The sequence below is a fragment of the Panthera uncia genome, chromosome E3 (genome assembly GCF_023721935.1).
Source record: "Panthera uncia isolate 11264 chromosome E3, Puncia_PCG_1.0, whole genome shotgun sequence".
NCBI classification, from domain to species: domain Eukaryota; kingdom Metazoa; phylum Chordata; class Mammalia; order Carnivora; family Felidae; genus Panthera; species Panthera uncia.
In genome coordinates, this window is record NC_064815.1 from 27,812,683 (window position 1) to 27,833,447 (window position 20,765).

Consider the following 20,765-nt stretch of genomic DNA (forward strand, 5'->3'; position numbering starts at 1 on the left):
TTATCTTTTTTGTTGTTGTTGTTAATATTGTGAATTGGGTTGCACTGGCTTTAAAAAGTTTGTCTGTTAGTTTTTGTTGTGTAACAAACAACCCCAAACTTAGCGACCTAAAAAAGGAACCACTTATTTTGCTTATGACTCTGTGGGCTGACGATTTGGTCCAGACTTACCTGGCTGGCTTTTCTGCTGGGCTCCTTCTTTTTCTCTGTGTTCAGCTGCCAGTGTGAGCTAAGCAGTTCTTCTGGGGATTAGATGATTGTCACTTGGAGTGCTAGGAGGCATTTAGGCCACACGTTTCCCATCACCCAGCAGCTTAGCTCATACTTCCTCACTTGGTGGTGGCAGGTTACAAAAGCAAGAAACCAGAAGTTGCAAAAGTTCTTGATATCCAGGCTTGAAACTCACATGGTGTCACTTCTGTTGGTCAAAGCAAGCCACAAGAGCAGTCCAAATCCAAAGGGTGGGGAAATAGACTCCACTTCTAGAAGGGAGAAACTGCAAAGTCTATTCCTATACGTTTTGTTTTACTTTTTTGGCCATTTTTGCCATATACCACAATAAGATACTATGAAGAAGAGAGAAAAGGGTGATGATCCAGTTAGTGCTGGAAATGGACTTTTCACATAACGATCACCCTGCATGGCACAGTAAAAGGTCTAGAAAGTGCTGCTTTAGGCACTTTGAATTTTGTCTTTATATTAAACTAGACCTTCAGAGAGCTGAATACTTAAACTATATACTCTTTTCTTCCTTCATAGAATTAGCTATTTTTTTTTGCTCTTTTTTTTTAATTTTTTTTTAATATTTATTTATTTTTGAGACAGAGAGAGTCAGAGCATGGGCAGGGGAGGGTCAGAGAGAGAGGGAGACACAGAATCCAAAACAGGCTCCAGGCTCTGAGCTGTCAGCACAGAGCCCGATGCGGGGCTTGAACTCACGGAGTGCGAGATCATGACCTGAGCTGAAGTCAGACACTTAACCGACTGAGCCACCCAGGCGCCCCTAGAATTAGCTATTTTTAATATTTCAAATTTTTATTTAAAATTTAGTTAGTTAACATATAGTGTAATGTTAGTTTCAGGAGTAGAACTTAGTGATTCATCACTTAGACGCAGCACCCAGTGCTCATCACCAGTGCCCTCCTTAACACGCATTACCCATTTAGCCCATCCCCCACCCACCTCCCCTTCAGCAACCCTTCCTTTGTTCTCTAGAGTCAAGAGTCTCTTATGGTTTGCCTCCCTCTCTCTCTTTTTTTCCCTTTCCCCTATGTTCATCTGTTTTGTTTCTTAAAGAATTGGCTCTTTTGAATTGTGCTTTGGTACCAGCCATCAGCTAACATTAAAAGGAATTAAAATCCATTAATTTTATTTATTATAGAGATCTTAAAATACCATCCACTATGTCACATAGCCCTTTCCTAGGGTACTCATGGGAAATTTCTCTTCCCACTTAGTATCAAGAATAGCTGGATTTCTCCTAAGCTACTATTAATAGTTTGATTTTACCCAAGTTACACTGCGTATCATGTAACTGATCTTGTTTTCCTCTTGCATTGGCTGCTGAGGCTTTTCAGAGCCAAATTGTGAGCTACATTTTGCCAATACATAGGAACTTACAGTAGACAACTTGTAATCTCATTTTATCCCTGGCCCCATCTTCTTTATCCTTGCACTATTTTCCTTTTCTCAATTATTTTTTAAAGGTGAGGCAGTGTATCATGATTAGAGCCCATAGTCACACAACCCAGAGGCAGGAGTTGGTAGAACTTGACTGGTAATCAGCTGGTGAGCAGACAACCTTATTGGGAAAAATGCTTGTATTGGGGCACCTGGGTGGCTCAGTGGGTTAAGTATAGGACTTGGGCTCAGGTCATGAGCCCAGGTCACAAACTCAGGTTTGTGAGTTCAAGTCCCACATTGGGCTCTGGGCTGACAGCTTGGAGCCTGGAGCCTGCTTTGGATTCTGTGTCTCCCTCTCTCTTTGCCTCTCCCCCACTTTATGCTCTGTGTCTTTCTCTCTCTCTCTCTCTCTCTCTCTCTCTCTCTCAAAAATGAACATTAAAAAATTTAATGCTTGTATTGCCCTCATAGTACTTGCTATTTACTTATAGATTCCATAATTAATTATATAAGTGGATATTTTCTGAAGCTAGGTTTGTCTGTACTTAGGGATTTGCATTCTGTCCTTAATTCCCTTGCCCATCCTTGGCCGCCTGACCCTAGTGGAAGCCTTGCCCTGCAATACTGGAAAAGAACTTCTGACTTCCTGCCAGATTGTGATAACATTCCCATAGAGATGAATAAGTGACTTGTACACAGTGTGTGCCTTCAGATAAAAACATGGGACCAGTTATGTCATTAAATTGTTATATTTTGCTCCAAATTATTAGAATGACAAACCTGAGCCTTGAGAATAGTGAAGTTGTTTCTCCAGAAGTGGATTTGTCATGAAGATTAATCCTGAAAAATCTCCCTTCACCTCTTTCACACCCTGTTAATGTCTAACCAAAACAAATCACAAACAGACTAGTACAACCACTTAGCTGTTAGACCAAAAGTAGGGGTTGACTCCCTATGCTTGTGCACAACTTTTGAATAAATCATAAGTTTGTAATTTAAACTTTAGTCCATAGAGATGTCATGGAATTCTGACCTTGAGTGAGACTTTGCATTCATAAAGCAGGATATTAATTGTATTCATTTAAATAAATGAATTAAAAATTTTTTTTAAACGTTTATTTATTTTTGAGACAGAGAGAGACAGAGCATGAACGGGGGAGGGTCAGAGAGAGAGGGAGCACAGAATCTGAAACAGGCTCCAGGCTCTGAGCAGTCAGCACAGAGCCCAACGCGGGGCTCGAACTCATGGACCGTGAGATCGTGACCTGAGCTGAAGTCGGACGCTTAACCGACTGAGCCACCCAGGCGCCCCTAAATAAATGAATTTTTAAATGAATTTACTTATAACATATAACTTGTATAATTCCTCACTTGTTAAATAAATAATGCAGATGATTTAATGTAAATGTTAAACTAATGTACAGTATTTCTCATTTCAATTGTATGATTTATTTTCTGAACATTGTTGAAATATAAATGAATATGAAACATGTAAAACATGATTACTGTATTTTTATTATATATTCTGTTTCTTGAAGCAAGAAAAAAAAACACTAGAAAAAATTTTCCACTATTAAATAGCTAGATTATTTTCTGCTTCCGACTTTTCTGAGTACATGGGGTCCAGAGATTCAGCTATTCCCATGATACTTAAATAAGTCTTTGGTATTTATATTTTCAAACATACTATAATTAAGAGTTTACAGTCACGTAGGGACGGCTGGTTGGCTTAGTCGGTAGAGTGTGTGACTCAATCTCAGGGTTGTGAGTTTGAGCCCCATGTTGGGTATAGAGATTTTTTAAAAGTTATAGTCACATAATAGAGTCCCACGGTCAAATATCATCATAAAATATTTTTTAATGAAGTTTAAAAAATGACCAAAATTCCAATTTGTCCTTTACTCCTATTGCAGACTGAATTCAAGCTTAGTTTCAAATGCTTGGAGGCAAGATGCTTGTGGTAGACCCTCATTCCTTCCACAGTTTCCCCTGAGATACAACTCTGCTTCACATTGTCATCTCACACAAAATGTTTATGTGTCCTTATAAGGACACAGATAATCTATTTATACACAGTATTTAAATTCTGTACTGGTCAGGGGCGCCTAAGTGGCTCATTCGGTTGAGCTTCTGACTCTTTAAAAAAAAAAATTTTTTTTATGTTTAGTTATTTTTGAGAGCTAGAGAGACAGAGCATGAGTGGGAGAGAGGCAGAGAAAGAGGGAGACACAGAATCTGAAGCAGCCTCCAGGTTCTGAGCTGTCAGTGCAGAGCCTGATGTGGGGCTAGATCCCATGGACCTCGAGATCATGACCTGAGCCAAAGTCAGCCACTTAACTGACTGAGCCACCCAGGTGGCCCAAACTTCTGACTCTTGATATCAGCTCATGTCATGATCCCAGGGTCATGGGGTCATGCTCAGTGCAGAGTCTGCTTCAGATTCTCTCTCCATTCCCTCTGCCCCTCTCCTCCTGCCAAATAAAAAGTAAAAGAAATAAATTTTGTACTGGTCAGAAAGGTTCATCTGATTGCTGCTTTTCAATTCATGTGTACACAAATTACCTGTGTATCTTTCCAAAATACAGATTCTGATTCAGTAGGTCTGGAGCAAGGCTTGAAATTCTGCATTTCTAACAAGCTTCCCAGAAGTGCCAGTGCCAGTGCTGTCTCCATGCTTGGAGAAACAAGGCCTCATGTAACCCTGTCACCTGTGGGTGTGTGACTTGGTGCCATAGCAGAAAAGATAAAAAAAAAGGAAAAGAAGAAAGAAGGAAAGAAAGAAAGAAAGAAAGAAAGAAAGAAAGAGAGAAATAAAGAAAGAGGGAAAGGAAGGAAGGAAAGAAAGAAAACTTTTCTTGGATGAGGTGAAAATTAAGTCATCATGCTACCCAATTTCTGATATAAATGCTTCATGGAAATTTTTTATGACTAAGGAAGAGGGTGAAGTTGCATTAGAAATGAACATTAACTTTTTTTGAGCGTGCAGGGAAGTGACAGAGAGAGGGAGAGAATGAAAATCTCAAGCAGGCTCCCCAAATGGTGACATTATGACCTGAGCTAAAATCGAGTCTGATGCTTAACCAACTGAGCCACCCAGGCACCCCTAAACATTAACATGTTTTATGATGCAGATTATGGGTGAAACTCCTTATAGGAAATTCCATTCATGAGGACAAGCTCTTTTCAACAAGGCTGTAAAGCTGTTTCTGCATTCCATAACTCAGTCTACAGTAAGAGCCCTTGATTAGTCTGTTTACAATGAATAATTCTCTACAACTCTATACACCAGCTGTTTTCTTTGGTCTTTGTCCTTGTAGCAATAATAAAAGGAAACTAATTTGTATTGTTTGAACTCAAGGCAGGGAGCAAGCTGCCTTCTATTTCTTCTGCCTCAAACTCAAACAATTATCTCCATCTTCATTTCTCCTCATTATGTTCCTTTTTTGATATCTCATATTCTTACATTTAAAAAATATTAATGAAAAGAAAACAACACAAAGACCCTGGAACTGTGAGGAAGAAATGGGTGTACATACATAGACTGTGCCCATCACCTCCCTCCTTTTCTTCCTCAGGGAAAAGTACTTTTTCTTAGGAACTATGGAGAGTTTGCCCTTTTGGCTTTTCTCTTTCTTTAAAATTCTGCCCTGTTCTGGGGTGCCTGGGTGGCTCAGTGGGTTAAGCGTCTGACTTCAGTTCAGGTCATGATCTCACAGTTCATGAGTTTGAGCCCCGCATAGGGCTCTGTGATGGCAGCTCAGAGCCTGGAGCCTGCTTGGGTTTCTGTGTCTCCCTCTCTCTCTGCCCCCACCCCCGCTCAGGCTCTGTCTCTCTCAAAAATAAATACTAAAAATTTTTTTTTTAATTTCGCCATTTTTTTTTTACCTCCAAGTTCTTTAGAAAGTGTTTTATTTATATAGTCAATATGATGCCAAAAACAGATATAATCGAAACCAGAGAAGCATAGGAAAGAAGAGGGAGAAGGTGGCAGCAGTGTCCATACTGATATTCAAAAGTGAGAGAGAGCGAGTAAATGATAGAACAGAAGGGTTGAGCTTCGAAGAGGACAAAATCCTTGGCAACTTTGATGCCTGAGTGTGAGACATAGCAAGGGAGCTGCGCATAGGAAAGCTTAATGTCAGAGGGATTTATTGGGATTTATTTAATCTATTGGGGATTTGTTGCCTATAAACTTATCTACACCTTTTTTTAAAACTTTTTTTAAGTTTATTTATTTTGAGAGAGAGAGAGAGTGAGTGTGTGAGGAGGGACAGAGAGAAAGAGAGAATCCCAAACAGACTCCACACCATCAGCATAAGCCTGACTCAGGGCTCCAACCCATGAACCACAAGGTCATGACCTGAGCCAAATCAAGAGTCCGAGGACTGAGCCACCAAGGCACCCCTATCTAAACTATTTTTTAATTAGAACATTTCTTCAGCTCACATGGACATTTTAAGTTTTAATCTCCTGGGGAAATCTTTCACTATACCCTCCCCATCAGCCATGGCTGATTATGTCTACCTCTGGGTCATACAAATGTACTGTGCATACATGCCAAAGTATTACATTCACCACCCTGTCCCGTAAGGATTTAAGTGTCTAACTCTCTTAGGAGCTTGAGGATAGAGACTATTCCTACTCAGTTTAATACCTATGGAGTCGAGCACGATGCCTTGGCATGTTGCAGGTAACTCTACAAACCTTTCTTGCATAAATACATTGATAGATGACTGTTTACCACTCATCGTATAGTTGGACCTTTTTCCTACAACTAAAGTTACAAAACTTTTTTCACAGACGATGTGTTTAAAAAAAATGACATTCAAGTTGTAAAATAAGAGTGTCATTTAGTTCTGTTAAGCTGAACGACTATAAGCTCCATCAGAACGGTACACACGCACCAGAGCGTCTCTGGAAGGGGCACGACGGCAAACCACAGAGATGGGTCTCACTCCTCCTGGGCGCCTAGAGAGGTTCCGGAAATGCCCGGGAGGGGTGGGGAACCGCAGGGAGTCGGTGACGCACTTCCGGCAAGGTTTTATTCGTAGTTTTGGTCACCTGGCGCCGCGGGTCGTGGTTGGACTGACTGCGGGTAGGAGGAGTACCGGAGGGGGCCGGGCCGGATTGGGCCCCGCTTGAGACGGGACAGTGGGGACCCGCCGCTCTGGGAAGGTCCGATGAGTTCCGTGGCTTTTTGCAGGGTTTGCTGTCTTATCACTTGAAGGCAGAACTCCGGAAAAGTCAGCACGTGCTGGAGAAAGATGAGTTCGAGCTTGACCGCGAGTCAAGTCAGTGACGCCGAGGCAGGAGCCTGGATGGCAGCTGAGAAGTCTAGGGTCGCCGCGCCATCTCTGCGTGATGGACTTTTGATAGTGAAAGTGGAGGAAGACTCACCCGGAGGTCGGGAGTCGGACCTGCCCGCGGACTGTCAGGATTCCGAAAAGTCGCGGCAGCAGTTTAGGCGGTTCCGTTACCAGGAGGTGACTGGACCCGAAGAGGCGCTAAGCCGGCTCAGGGAACTTTGTCGCCGGTGGCTGAGGCCTGAGATGCATACGAAGGAGCAGATCCTGGAGCTGCTGGTGCTGGAGCAGTTCCTGAGCATCCTGCCCCAGGAGCTCCAGGCCTGGGTGCGGAAGCACTGCCCGCAGAGCGGGGAGAAAGCTGCGGCCGTGGTGCGCGCTTTTCAGAGAGCGCTTGATGGGGCCTCTCCCCAGGTGAAGAGTGAAAGTGTTCTGATGGTAGGGGTGTGAGGAATAGAGGTACACGGGATGCTAAGGGTTTCAGGCCTTTTTTCCTTGCTACATTTTTGAGCTTCAGGGTGTACATGAAACTTTCTTTCTGTAGTGACAAATAAATCTATCCAGGAAATGATCTTTGAGTTAATAGACTTCTGAGCACAAAACCAACGTGGGAGTATTGTTTACCCATTGTAAGACCGCCTCTTGTGTAACTAGATTGTTTGCGGAAGAAAGGTGTCAGGATGGAAAGTGGCTTCATGTCGTTAACTACTTAGCAATAACTGAGAACTTTGAATGTGAGGTTCCCTTTTTGCTTTTTAACGGTTTGGCGACCCCCTCCTACAATTGATAATGGTACCTGGGAGAGTGGAGTGGGGCTGTAATGGAGGTAACTAATCATGCCTGTGTGATGAAACCTCCATAAAAATCCCAATAGTGAAAGATTCAGACAGCTTCCAATTGGTGAACACATCCATATACCTGGAAAGTGGCAAACTCCAACTCTACGGGACAAGCTCCTGTACTCAGGACCCTCCCAGACCTCATTGTGTGTCTCTCCATTTTGCTGTTTACTGTATCCTTTATCATATCTTTTTGTAATAAACTGGTAAACCTAAGTGTTTCCATCAGTACTGTGAGCTGTTCAAGCAAAGAATTTAATTGGTAGGGGGAGGTCATGGGAACCTTTGATTTGTGGCCAAGTCGGACAGAAATTGTGGGTAACCTGGAGACCTACTACTTGAGGTTGGCTTCCACAGTTGGGAGGGGTGAGTGGTCTTGTGGGACCAAGCCCTTTACCTGTGGGATCTGACTGTATCCAGGTAGATAGTGTCAGAATTGAGTTACACTTGAAGACACCTAGCTGGTATCACAGAATTATTTGATGTGTGGAAAACCCCTATATGTGGTGTCAGAAGTGAAGACGTATTGTAGTGAAAGTATTCAGAGTATTGACAGTAGAAGAGGCACAGAAGTGTGATTTTTTTTTTTTCCTTTACCAGGAAGCAGAGGAGAGGCTCAGTTAAAAAACAAATGTTATTATACTCAGATTTAGAAATAGGAGGCGCAGCACAACACTCAGGACTTCCTGGGAAGGACACCAGGGGTGGTCAGGAGGCAGAAGACTGGAGCAAGGGGAAGGTTTAGGCCAGCGCCTCTACTGAGGTTTCCCAAGGAAACACACAGGGCAGGGGGATCTGTTTAAGATTGGTTGGTCTGGATAATTTCAGCATGCTCTAACCTATAGGGCTGGTCCCTAGTTGCCCTGAAACCTGGCCCTAGGATGATTAAGGCAGAGTAATGTGGCATCCTGGAGTGTATATGCCACGTAGAGGAGGTATTGCTTGAGATAAGCAGTCTTGGCTGAGCCCTTTGCTCTAAGAATTGGCTAGCCCTGGGAGGGTCAGTCTCCCTAGCCAGATTTTTAACATACAGAAAAATTTTAAATGTATTTCCCTTTCCTGTCATTTAGTGAGAGATCCTTGAAGTCAATTTGTGACCCATCACTAGACAAACATGTTCGCACACCAATGTTAGAACCCTCCCTTTCTAAGAACTGTGGCTTTACCTTCTGTGAATGGTCAACTTGCATTTAAATAAGTTATCTCAAAATGTCATCTTGCCAGATAATTATCTTACTGTGCAATGTTCAAGGGAAGGGAAAGTAGATTTTACTGAGCATCCGCTGTCAGGGAGGTACCTTCATCTTCTTAAATTTATGTCCATTTCACGCATGAGGTAACCGTATCTCACAGCCAGCACTGGAATTTGGCACTTTCTGGTTACCTGTACATTTTTAATCTGTATCCGATTTCCATTTTGATAAATCACAGTGATATAACTCAAATGAAGATTTTGCTCTTACCCCAAATTAGTGTGGATAGTCCACGGAAAGAAAGGCTTTTCAGGATTGCAAGAAAATTTCAGCCTCTGTCTTTGTTACTCCGAAACTCCAGTTAGTACAACACTCACTGGAACAGACTCGACAGCCATGGTTATTGCTTGATTCCCAGGGAGTTTCCTGCTCAGGGTTTGCAGACTCCTCCGGAGTCTGGCCTCATCCTGAGATTAACAGTCACTTATGCTGTCCTGGGACAGCAGGTGCTGAGTGGAGGTCTCGTGTTGTTTCAGGAGTTGGTGAAGATTGAGAATGTGGCTGTGTCTCTAAACTGTGAGGAGTGGGAGCCTCTGGACCCAGCTCCGAGGGAGTTCTGCTGGGAGAGCGCACAGGAGGATCATAGGACCTCGGTCTCACTGGTCTCGCCGAGTAAGTGCTGGCTTTGTTTCTAGCTGTGTGTGATCTGTCTCTGAGCCAGTCACACACCCATGTTGAGAGCCATGGAGTCTCTTTTGTGACCCCACTGGGACCTTGCTGTTCTGTATTGTTAGGTGAGAGATTCAGCTTTTTATTTTGGTTCATTTTAAATAAAATGCATACAGAAAAATACAAAAAATATAACAGGAACCTTATATCTACCACCCAGGTTTATCATATTTTAATATTTGGCCCTAATGGCTTCATTCTCCCCCCGCCCCCGCTGAGAAAAAAATGTAACAACTGTAGATGAAACTCTGGATACCCTCCCTGAAGCTGTTCCCCTCACTCTTTCTTCAGAGGTAACCAGTATCCTGATTGTGGTACTTATTTCCATGCATGTTTTATATTTTCTACATGTACACGTAGCTACATGTGCACATTATGTGTGCACTTTCTATATGCAAAAATGTGTATATAAACTGTATATGAACATAAATACATACACTTGTAAACATATATAGTATTTTTAAATGTTTTGATGCTGTATAAATTATATTGCTGTATGATTCTTTTGCACCTTGCCTTTCTTTTTTTTCCCCATTACATTTTTGGGATTTATCTATGTTGGCACATGTAGCTCTAAATCCACTCATTTTAACACTTATATCTTTCATTGTATGACTTGTCCAAAATTCATTTATCTACTGTCCTCCATCAGTGGACATCAAGGCTTCTAGTTTTTCACTGTTACAAATAGCATTGCCTCGAACATACTCGAATCCTTCTGTGTTCATATATAGGAACATATATAGGAACTATAGAGAATAGACTTAGGCGTGTTTGCCCATCTTACTGTTCAGAAGGAAGGAGTGCAACCAGTTTGTACTCCTACCAGAAATACATGAGAATTCTTCCTTCTCTACATCCTTACTGACATTTGGTGCCTGGCTGATGGCGTGATGTCGCAACACGGTAGCTCACGTGTTCCTTTTAAAATGTTACGTCATGCCTCTGCTCAGAACCTGCAGTGGCTCTCTATTTCATGCAGAGGAAAAGCCTGTGTTGCCTAATGTGACAAGGCCCCGTCACCCTGCACACCCCTCTCCTACGCTGCCCCTCACTCATTGTGCTTCAGCCCCACTGACCTCGCTGTTCCTTGACCATGGCAGGCATCCCGCCTCCTGTTCTTTGCTCTATTTGATCCTTCCACCTGGAATATTCTTTATTTTATATATTTATTTATTTTTGAGAGAGAGGGACAGTGTGAGAGGGAAAGGAGTAGAGAGAGAGGGCTACAGAGGACCCAAAGTGGGCTCCACACGGTCAGTGCAGAGCTCAATGTGGGGCTTGAACCCACGAACTGTGAGATCATGACCTGAGCTGAAACCAAGAGTTGGACGTTTAACCAACTGAGCCACCCGAGCGCCCCTCTTCCTGGAACATTCTTCCTTCAGATCTCCACTAAGCAAACTCCTTGACTTGTCTCCAGTCTGTGCTCAGATCTCACTTTTCAGAGAGGCCTGACCTGACTATCATGTTCAATAGTGCAGTTTGCCTTTCCACTGTCCCCTCCTCCCACACTACCGTCCCATCCCTTACCTTCCTCAACTTGGTCCACAGCATTCATCACCCTCTGACGTCCTATAGAATTTACTTTCTGTTTATCTATTGTCTGACCACCTCTTCTAGAATGTAAACTCCACAAGGGGAGGGGTTTTTGTTTGGTTCTAATATATCCCAAGCAGTTGGAACAGATAGTGCTTGGCAGGTACTCAATAAATACTAGTTGGGTTAATGAATGAATAGTATCTTGTTGTTTTAACTTACATTTCCCTGATTGGTTCTGGGTTAAATCTTTTCAGGTTGGTTTTTTTTTTTTTTTTTTTTTTTTTTTTGGGGGGGGGGGGCTTTTTGTTATTTTTCTTTATCCTATCTCCCTTCCTTTCCTCCATTTTTTTTATTGCTTTGTGGCAGTTCTTTATATTTTCTGTATTAACTCTTTGTTATTTTACTATAAAGTAAGCTAGAAAAGGGGCGCCTGGGTGACTCAGTCGGTTAAGCGTCCGACTTCGGCTCAGGTCATGATCTCGCAGTCCGTGGGTTCAAGCCCCGCGTCAGGCTCTGTGCTGATTGCTGAGAGCCTGGAGCCTGTTTCAGATTCTGTGTCTCCCTCTCTCTCTGACCCTCCCCCGTTCATGCTCTGTCTCTCTCTGTCTCAAAAATAAAATAAAACGTTAAAAAAAAAATTTTTTTTTTAAATAATAAAGTAAGCTAGAAAAAAGAAAATGTTATTAAGAAAATTGTAAGGAAGGGAAAATACTTTTACAGTGCTGGACCAACTTTACCAAAAAATTCTGCGCATGACTGGGCCTTCACAGGTCAAACCCTTGTTCAAGTGTCCACTATAGTCAGGTTTTTTGATCTTTTACTTTATGGTTTGTGTTTTTCCAATCTTTGGAAAATACAAGGCCGTTCTCAATCTTGATTCCATCTTTGCAGAGGCAACTTTAATATCTTTTTTGTGTTTTTCACTGGTATTTATTTTCATGTTTCTAACTAGGATGCTTATTTTGCTAATTTTCCCCCGATTTCAGGTATTACCTCTTGACTGTCTCCTGAGGGAGACAGGACCATGCACACATTTAACAGTCTGTAATTCTCTCATTATAGTTAAATCAGTTCTTTTGCATATTGGTACAATATTTCAATATCCTACCCATGTAAATACTACCTGTAACCTGTATGATTATATGTCTTTTATTTTACAACTTCTAATTTTCTCTGGAATTAATAATGCCTCATTTTGCATGTGCTGCTTTTCTACCTATTGAACACCAGTCTACCCACAGTCTCCCTGTTAGAAATGTAAAACTGTATGTTCAAATGTATCAGGTATGCTATCAGTTTCATAGTCCCCTTGGAGGAAGCCTCCAGAAACTTCTGCTCCAGTGTGAGTGGGCTTCCCTCCAGGCCTGCCACATGGCTATCGTCCTAAGAACCTTCTTTGACTATCACTCTGGAATTCGTTTTCTCTTTCCTGGACCCCACACCATTCTCTTCCTAGGTTTACCCCCTTCGATTTGATGGAGAACATCTTCCAGTATCTTCCAGAGAACATATTCTTGGGAGCTTAATTTTTTGAAAGTTTGCCTGAAAATGTCTGAAAATGTCTCTATTCCTCTCCTACATCCAGATCATGGGATGGCCGGATTCCCCATTAGAAATTATTTTACCATTGAATTTTGAAGACTGAATTTTCTAGTTAGCTTGCCATGTTGCTACTGAGAAATTGGATGCCATTGTGATATTTTATCCTTGGTGTGTGATGTTTGTTCGAAAGCCTTTAGACTCTCTTCTTTATTCCTGCTAGTATGAAGTTTCAGAATGGGTGCAGCTTAGTGTGAAGGAGGCTTTGTTTTTTGTTTTTTGTTTTTGTTTTTTTTGCATTCATTGTTGAGTAGTAGGTGGGTCCTTGCAACATAGACACCCACACTTTGAATTCCGAGAAATTTAAAAAAAAATTTTTTTTTAATGTTTATTGATTTTTGAGAGTGAGAGAGACAGAGCATGAGTGGAGGAGGGGCAGAGAGAGAGGGAGACACAGAATCCGAAGCAGGCTCCAGGCTCTGAGCTGTCAACACAAAGCCCAACCCTGGGCTTGAACCCACAAACCTCAAGATCATGACCTGAGCCAGAGTCAGACGCTTAATCGACTGAGCCACCCAGGTGCCCAAGAAATTTTTTATGGTATTGTTTTATCTGTCTGTCTTTTGATCTATCTATTTTTATCTCATTATTTTTTTCCTGTTTTCTTTCTGGGATTTCTGTTCATTGGATGTTGGAACTCATGGACTGATCGCATCAGGTTCTTCTCTGCCCGTTCTCATTTCTTTATCTTTTGTTTCACATTCTGGGAGATCTCCTTAGCTTTGTTTTCCAGCTGTTAATACTGAAATATTTCTGCTCTCATTAATATTTTCAGGAGGCTTTTCTTGTTCTTTAAATATTCCTTTTCTTATAGCCTCCTTGTTTCCTGGATGCAATATCTTCTCTTATTTACCTGAGAATGTTAACTGTAGATCATTAGATTTTCTGTTTTACACATTGCATGTTTCCTCAGCACTTATATTCGAGGTTTTCCTGAAATGTTGGTAACTTTTCACTTTCCATTTGTTTTTGTTTTTGTTTTTTTAATTTTTTTTAACATTTATTTATTTTTGAGACAGAGAGAGACAGAGCATGAACGGGGGAGGGTCAGAGAGAGAGGGAGCACAGAATCTGAAACAGGCTCCAGGCTCTGAGCTGTCAGCACAGAGCCCGACGCGGGGCTCTAACTCACAGACCGCGAGATCATGACCTGAGCCGAAGTCGGATGCTTAACCGACTGAGCCACCCAGGCGCCCCTTCACTTTCCATTTGTATGTAATAGTCAAACATAAGCATTCTGACTGAAAACTTTGTATTGGGGTAGGATTGTGACCTGGTGCCTTTTATTGCCCTGACTTACTCATTCCATAACTGGAAGCCCGTACCTCCCATTTTGCCCAACCTTTTTCCCCCTCCCCTCTGGCAACCATCAGTTTGTTCTCTGTATTTATAGATCTGATTCTGCTTTTTGTATATTCTTTTTTTTTTTTTTTAGATTCTACATATTAGTGGAATCATATGGTGTTTGTCTTTCTCAGTCTGACCTATTTATTTATTTGTTTTTAATTTGTTAAATTTGTTTTTTAAAGTAGGCCCTACGCCCAACATGGGGCTTAAACTCACAACCTTGAGATCAGGAGTCACATGCCTACCATGAGCCAGCAGGCACCCCATGACTTATTTAGCATAATACCTTTTAGGGCCATCTGTGTTGTTTTATCCTTTTTTATTACTACATAATATTCCATCATGTATATATTATCACATTTTCTTTATTCATCTACTGATGGACCTTTAGGTTACTTCCATAGTTTGACTATTGTAAACAATGCTGCAATAAATGTAGGAGTGCATATATCTTTTTGAATTAGTGTTTTCATTTTCTTTGGGTAAATACTTGATAGTGGAAATATTGGATCATATGGTATTTCTCTTTTTAGTTTTTTGAAGAACCTCAATACTGTTTTCCATAGTGGCAGCACGAATTTACATTACAATCCCACCAACAGTGCATGAGAATTCCTTTTTCTCCACATCCTCACCAACACTTGTTATTTCTTGTCATACTGATTTTAGCCATTCTAACCAGTATAAGGCGATATCTCCTTGTGGTTTTGATTTGCATTTCTCTGATGATTAGTGATGTTAAGCATCTTTTCATGTGTCTGTTGGCCATCTCTATGTCTTCTTTGGAAAGATGTCTTCAAGTCCTCTGCCCATTTTTTTTTAATGTTTATTTATTTTTGAGAGAGAGAGAGAGCATGAGTGGGGGAGGGACAGAGAGAGAGAGACACAGAATCTGAAACAGGCTCCAGGCTCTGAGCTGTCTGCATAGAGCCCGATGTGGGGCTCGAACCCATGAACCGTGAGATCATGACCTGAGCCGAAGTTGGATACTTAACCGACTGAGCTACCCAGGTGCCTCTAGGTCCTCTGTCTATTTTTAAATTGGATTGTTTATTTTGGTGTTGAGTTGTCTAAGTTCTTTATATATTTTGAATATTAATCCCTTATCAGATATATCATTTGCAAATATCTTCTCTTATTAAGTAGGTTGTCTTTTTGTGTTGTTAATGGTTTCCTTTGCTATGCAGAAGCTTTTTTTTTTTTTTTAAGATTTTATTTTTGGGGTGCCTGGGTGGCTCAATTGGTTAAGCGTCCAACTTCAGCTCAGGTTATGATCTCGAGAGCCAGGTCAGAGCCTGGAGCCTGCTTCAAATTCTGTGTCTCCCTCTCTATTTGCCCCTCCCCTGCTCGCACTCTGTCTCTGTCTCTCTCAGAAATAAATAAAACATTTCAAATATTTTTTTAATTAAAAACGAAAGATTTTATTTTTAGCTAGACTCTACACCCATCATGGGGCTCGAACCTACAACCCTGAGATCAAGAGTCACACGCTCCGCCAACTGAGCCAGCCACATGCCCCCTGCAAAAGTTTTTTTTATTTTGATGTAGTCCCAATATCTTATTTTTGCTTTTGTTTCTTTTGCCTTAGGAGACATATGTAGAAAATAGCTGACGTCAGAGAAATTACTGCCTATGCTCTCTTCTAGTTTTATGGTTTCGGGTCTCACATTTAGGTTTCTAATCCATTTTCTGTTTATTTTTGTGTATGGTGTTAGAAAGTGATGTGGTTTCATTCTTTTACATGTAGCTATCCAATTTTTCCAATATAGTTTATTGAAAAGACTGTATTTTCCCCATTGTATGTTCTTGCCTCCTTTGTCATTGATTGACCATATAACTGTGGGCTTATTTCTGGGCTGTCTATTCTGTTACATTGATCTGTGTCTATTTTTATTCCTGTACCATACTGTTTTGATTACTACAGATTTGTAGTATATCTTTTTTTCTTTTTAAAATTTTATTTTTAAGTGATCTTTGCACCCAGTGTGGGACTTGAACTTAATAGCCCCAAGATTAAGAGTTGCATGCTCCACCAACTGAGCCTGCCAGGCATCCCTGTAGTATATCTTGAAACTGGTATTGTGATACCTCTGGCTTTGTTCTTTCTCAGGATTGCCTTGGCTATCAGGTGCTGTTTGGGGGAATTTCCATATGTCAGGCCTGGGCTTGCAAATTTTACCATAGAGAGATTTATTCAACAAATATTTTTATTGAGTGTCTGCAATAAGCCAGATGCTGTTCTTTTTTTTCTTTTAATGTTTATTCATTTTTGAGAGAGAGGGAGAGCATGAGTGGGGGAAGGGTAAAGAGAGGGGAGGACAGAGGATCTGAAGAAGGCTTTCTGCTGACAGCACAGAACCCGATGCAGGGCTCAAACTCACGAACTGAGAGATCATGACCTGAGCTGAAGTCAGACGCTTAACTGACTGAGCCACCCAGGCACCCCAGCCAGGTGCTATTCTAAGTGCTGGGGACGCATTAGGGAACAAAACCTATGAATCCCCTGTCACAAAAATCCCCGCCCTTTCTTGGAGCTCATGGTTTGGGACGTGAGCAGAGAACAGCACTGAGGTTCTACCAATTGTGTGTCTGATTTCACTTGATTCTCCTGATGTGAAAGTGGTCCCTGTCCCCTGTTCTCAGCTGTACCTGGTGTCCCCAGTCCAGAATTTATGTGGTTCAGTCTCCCTGGGGAGTAAACTGCAAAAATTCTGGATTTGGGGTGGAATCTGGTGGCTTAACTGCTCCTTTATATAAAGACTTGTAGTCAGTCCTAGATTTGTCTCCCACCCAGACCCCACTTCCAGACTTTGGAGGCATGGGGTGTGTCTGTTACTATAACCTATCACATGAATACAGTTTCTCTTGTTAAACCATCCTCCATTCATGGGGTACAGGCTGTCGTGCCCTTCTTGACACCCCTTCCTGATATCGTGTCTTCTGCAACGGTGGAGTGGGGCAGGGGGAAAGAGATGGGTGTGTGAGTATAGGCACAAGTGTAAAAGGAAAGAATGGGGTTTGTACAGGTAAATATGAGTACATTTGGCAAGTTAATTAAAATCATTTAACTTGAAGGGCTCCTGGGTGGCTCAGTTGGTTAAGGGTCTGGCTTCGGCTCAGGTCATGATCTCGCGGTCTGTGAGTTCGAGCCCCACGTCAGGCTTTCTGCGGACAGCTCAGAGCCTGGAGCCTGTTTCAGATTCTGTGTCTCCCTCTCTCTCTGCCCCTCCCTGCTCTCGCTCTGTCTTTCTCCCTCTCTCAAAAATAAATAAACATTACAATTAAAAAAAATAAAATCAGGGGCGCCTGGGTGGCTTAGTCGGTTGAGCGTCCGACTTCGGCTCAGGTCACGATCTCGCGGTCCGTGAGTTCGAGCCCCGCGTCGGCTCTGGGCTGATGGCTCAGAGCCTGGAGCCTGCTTCCTATTCTGTGTCTCCCTCTCTCTCTGCCCCTCCCCCATTCATGCTCTGTCTCTCTCTGTCTCGAGAATAAATAAATGTTTAAAAAAAATTTTTTTTAAAATAAAAAAAAATAAAATCATTTATCTTGAGGAGTGGTTCATTGAGAATGTTAAAAAGGTTTGGGAGGGTGCTTATTTTTTTGCAGGCACTTGCTTATTTTACTCTTGCACCAGCATGAAATGTCACCCTTTTTTCTTTCTTTTTTTTTTTTAATTGTATTTAAATCCAAGTTCTTTAACATATAGCGTAATAACGGTTTCAGGAGTCGAATTTAGTGATTCATCCCTTACATATGACACCCAGTGCTCATCATAACAAGTGCCCTCCTTAATGCCCATCCCCCATTTAGCCCATCCCCCCACCCACCTCCCCTCCAGCTACCCTCAGTTTGCTATCTATTTAAGAGTCTCTTTGAACATGTGGAGAAACGGGAACCCTCTTGCACTGTTGGTGGGAATGCAAACTGGTGCAGCCGCTCTGGAAAACAGTGTGGAGGTTCCTCAAAAAATTAAAAATAGATCTACCCTATGACCCAGCAATAGCACTGCTAGGAATTTACCCAAGGGATACAGGGGTGCTGATGCATAGGGGCACTGATACTCCAATGTTTATAGCAGCACTTTCGACAATAGCCAAATTATGGAAAGAGTCTAAATGTCCATCAACTGACGAATGGATAAAGAAGATGTGGTTTATATATACAATGGAATACTACTTGGCAACAAGAAAGAATGAAATCTGGCCATTTGTAGCAACATGGCTGGAACTGGAGAGTGTTATGCTAAGTGAAATAAGTCAGGCAGAGAAGGACAGATACTCTCATGTTTTCACTCATATGTGGATCCTGAGAAACTTAACAGAAGACTAGGGGGGAGGGGAAGGGGGAAAAAATTACAGAGAGGGAAGGAGGCAAACCATAGAAGACTCTTAAATACTGAGAACAAACTGACGATTGATGGGGGTGGGGGGGAGGGGAAAGTGGGTGATGGGCATAGAGGAGGGCACCTGTTGGGATGAGCACTGGGTGTTGTATGGAAACCAGTCTGACAATAAATTATATATATAAAAAGAGTCTCTTACGGTTTGCCTCCTTCTTTTTATTTTTGAATGTTTCAGGTTTGGAAACCAGAACCGAGAACAAAGACTTTATTCCAAAACAAGAAATTTTAGAAGAAGTAGAGCCTCAGGGGCAGCTACAAGAAGGGTCCCACAGGAAGGCTCCCCCTGGATGTAGTGATACTGGTGAGATAGGGGTAGAAAAGCAGTCAAGAAATCCCTCATCATTGAAACTGGAAAATTCTCCTGAAGAGGAAGGACTCCCCAGCACCGCAGATCTCAAGAATGGTCCCACGGAGGAGGGAGACTTCAGACATGACCAACTTGGGAACAGGGCCAGAAGTTCAAACTCTGTTCTTTGTCAGCACGTGCAGGCCACAGGGAGGCCCGTCGACCACAATGACCTGGGGGACAGTTGTACACAGAGTTCAGAGCCGGTAAAGCATCACACAGTGAAACCTCCCCGCTCCTTTGACAGTGAGGAACAGCTCCACAGTGCAGACCTCTTTAAGACCCAGCGACAGTTCCGTGAAGAAAGGCCATATAAATGCGGGAACTGTGAGAAGAGTTTCAAACAGCGTTCTGATCTTTTTAAACACCAGAGAATCCACACGGGGGAGAAACCCTACCAATGCCAGGAGTGCGGGAAGCGCTTCAGTCAGAGCGCTGCCCTGATCAAACACCAGAGGACGCACACGGGCGAAAAGCCCTACACCTGCCCTAAGTGTGGGGACAGCTTCCGGCAGAGCTCCCATCTCACCCGGCACCAGAGGATCCACATAGGAGAGAAACACTTCGAGTGTCACGAATGCGGGGAGACCTGCCGTATTTCCAACCGTTTTAGACATCAGAGAATTCACAAAGGGGAGAGACCCTACGCGTGTGAAGAGTGCGAGAAGAGCTTCAAACGGTGCTCAGACCTCTCTAAACACCAGAGGATCCACACTGGGGAGAAACCGTACGGGTGTTCTGTGTGTGGGAAACGCTTCAGCCAGAGTGCAACCCTCATTACGCACCAGAGGACTCACACTGGAGAAAAACCTTACAAATGTCTTGAATGCGGGGAAAGCTTTAGACAGAGTCCACACCTTATCCGACACCAAAGGATCCATAGAAATAAAGTCCCACCGTTTTGACATGGCTGCTGCTTGGGCTGTTTTGGGGTGTGTGTGTGTGTGTGTGTGTGTGTGTGTGTGTGTGTGTGTTTTCTGTTGTCCAGAAACGACATTCTTTGGCATTTGGAGTATGTCAGTCATTTGTGGATCGTATTTCCACGGGCATCACACCCAAGATAGATCAGTCAGTAGGTCTCAGTACCTACTCTGAACATCACTGTGAAGCAGGAATGTGTAAGCGGGGAGCCCTTCCAAAGGATGAGGGGGTCCCATGGAAGGGCCTCCCGACGACATCAAAGGCTCACTTGTAACAGTTCTGTCCTGGTCTCTTCTCTTTTCTTACCTCTGCTTTCAGACCAAATCTTGCCCACTCCACTCACTGCCCTGAGAAATGTTTGTGACACTTAGAATTGTCTTTCTGCTTTGATGGTGGACAGGATTTCAAATACATGATGATCCAAAACACCGTGTAAAGTTTGGTACATACAAGACACACTCTATATTTTTTGCTTTTTTAAAAATGAACTTTGCAGAGTTTCTCTTTCTTCCCCATTCTAGGGGTTCCATTTTATAAGTCTTGTTGATTTCTTTTCAAAAGAGAGGCAAAGGGAAACCCCACCCAAATACACCTACAAATTCCCATCATTGTATCCTTTTTTTTTTTTTTTTTTTTTTTGGGACAGAGAGAGACAGAGCATGAACGGGGGAGGGGCAGAGAGAGAGGGAGACACAGAATCGGAAACATGCTCCAGGCTCCGAGCCATCGGCCCAGAGCCTGACGCGGGGCTCGAACTCACGGACCGCGAGATCGTGACCTGGCTGAAGTCGGACGCTTAACCGACTGCGCCACCCAGGCGCCCCCATTGTATCCTTTTCTAAGCATATTAAATTAAGGGCACTTTATTTGAGAACTTTTGGTTTTTGATGAAAGTCCGCATTAAACCTTTTGGTAAGCTTTG

General features: G+C 42.5%; 1 protein-coding gene across 1 annotated transcript; it reads left to right on the forward strand.

The window, feature by feature from the left end:
* The first annotated feature begins 6,665 nt into the window (after window positions 1-6,665).
* Window positions 6,666-20,461, forward strand: ZNF394 (zinc finger protein 394). Its single transcript, XM_049639264.1, has 3 exons — window positions 6,666-7,339; window positions 9,494-9,629; window positions 18,752-20,461. Exons 1-3 carry the CDS (start codon window positions 6,887-6,889, stop codon window positions 19,825-19,827), a joined length of 1,665 nt encoding a protein of 554 aa, XP_049495221.1. The 5' UTR covers window positions 6,666-6,886; the 3' UTR covers window positions 19,828-20,461.
* The last annotated feature ends 304 nt before the right edge of the window (window positions 20,462-20,765 follow it).

Bases quoted from the DNA above. Each gene is read 5' to 3' on its own strand.
- ZNF394 (XM_049639264.1), top strand. From the start codon at position 6,887: ATGAGTTCGAGCTTGACCGCGAGTCAAGTCAGTGACGCCGAGGCAGGA. The intron at 7,340-9,493 runs GTGAAGAGTGAA...GTGTTGTTTCAG, and splicing joins TTGATGGGGCCTCTCCCCAG to GAGTTGGTGAAGATTGAGAA. The intron at 9,630-18,751 runs GTAAGTGCTGGC...TGAATGTTTCAG, and splicing joins GGTCTCACTGGTCTCGCCGA to GTTTGGAAACCAGAACCGAG.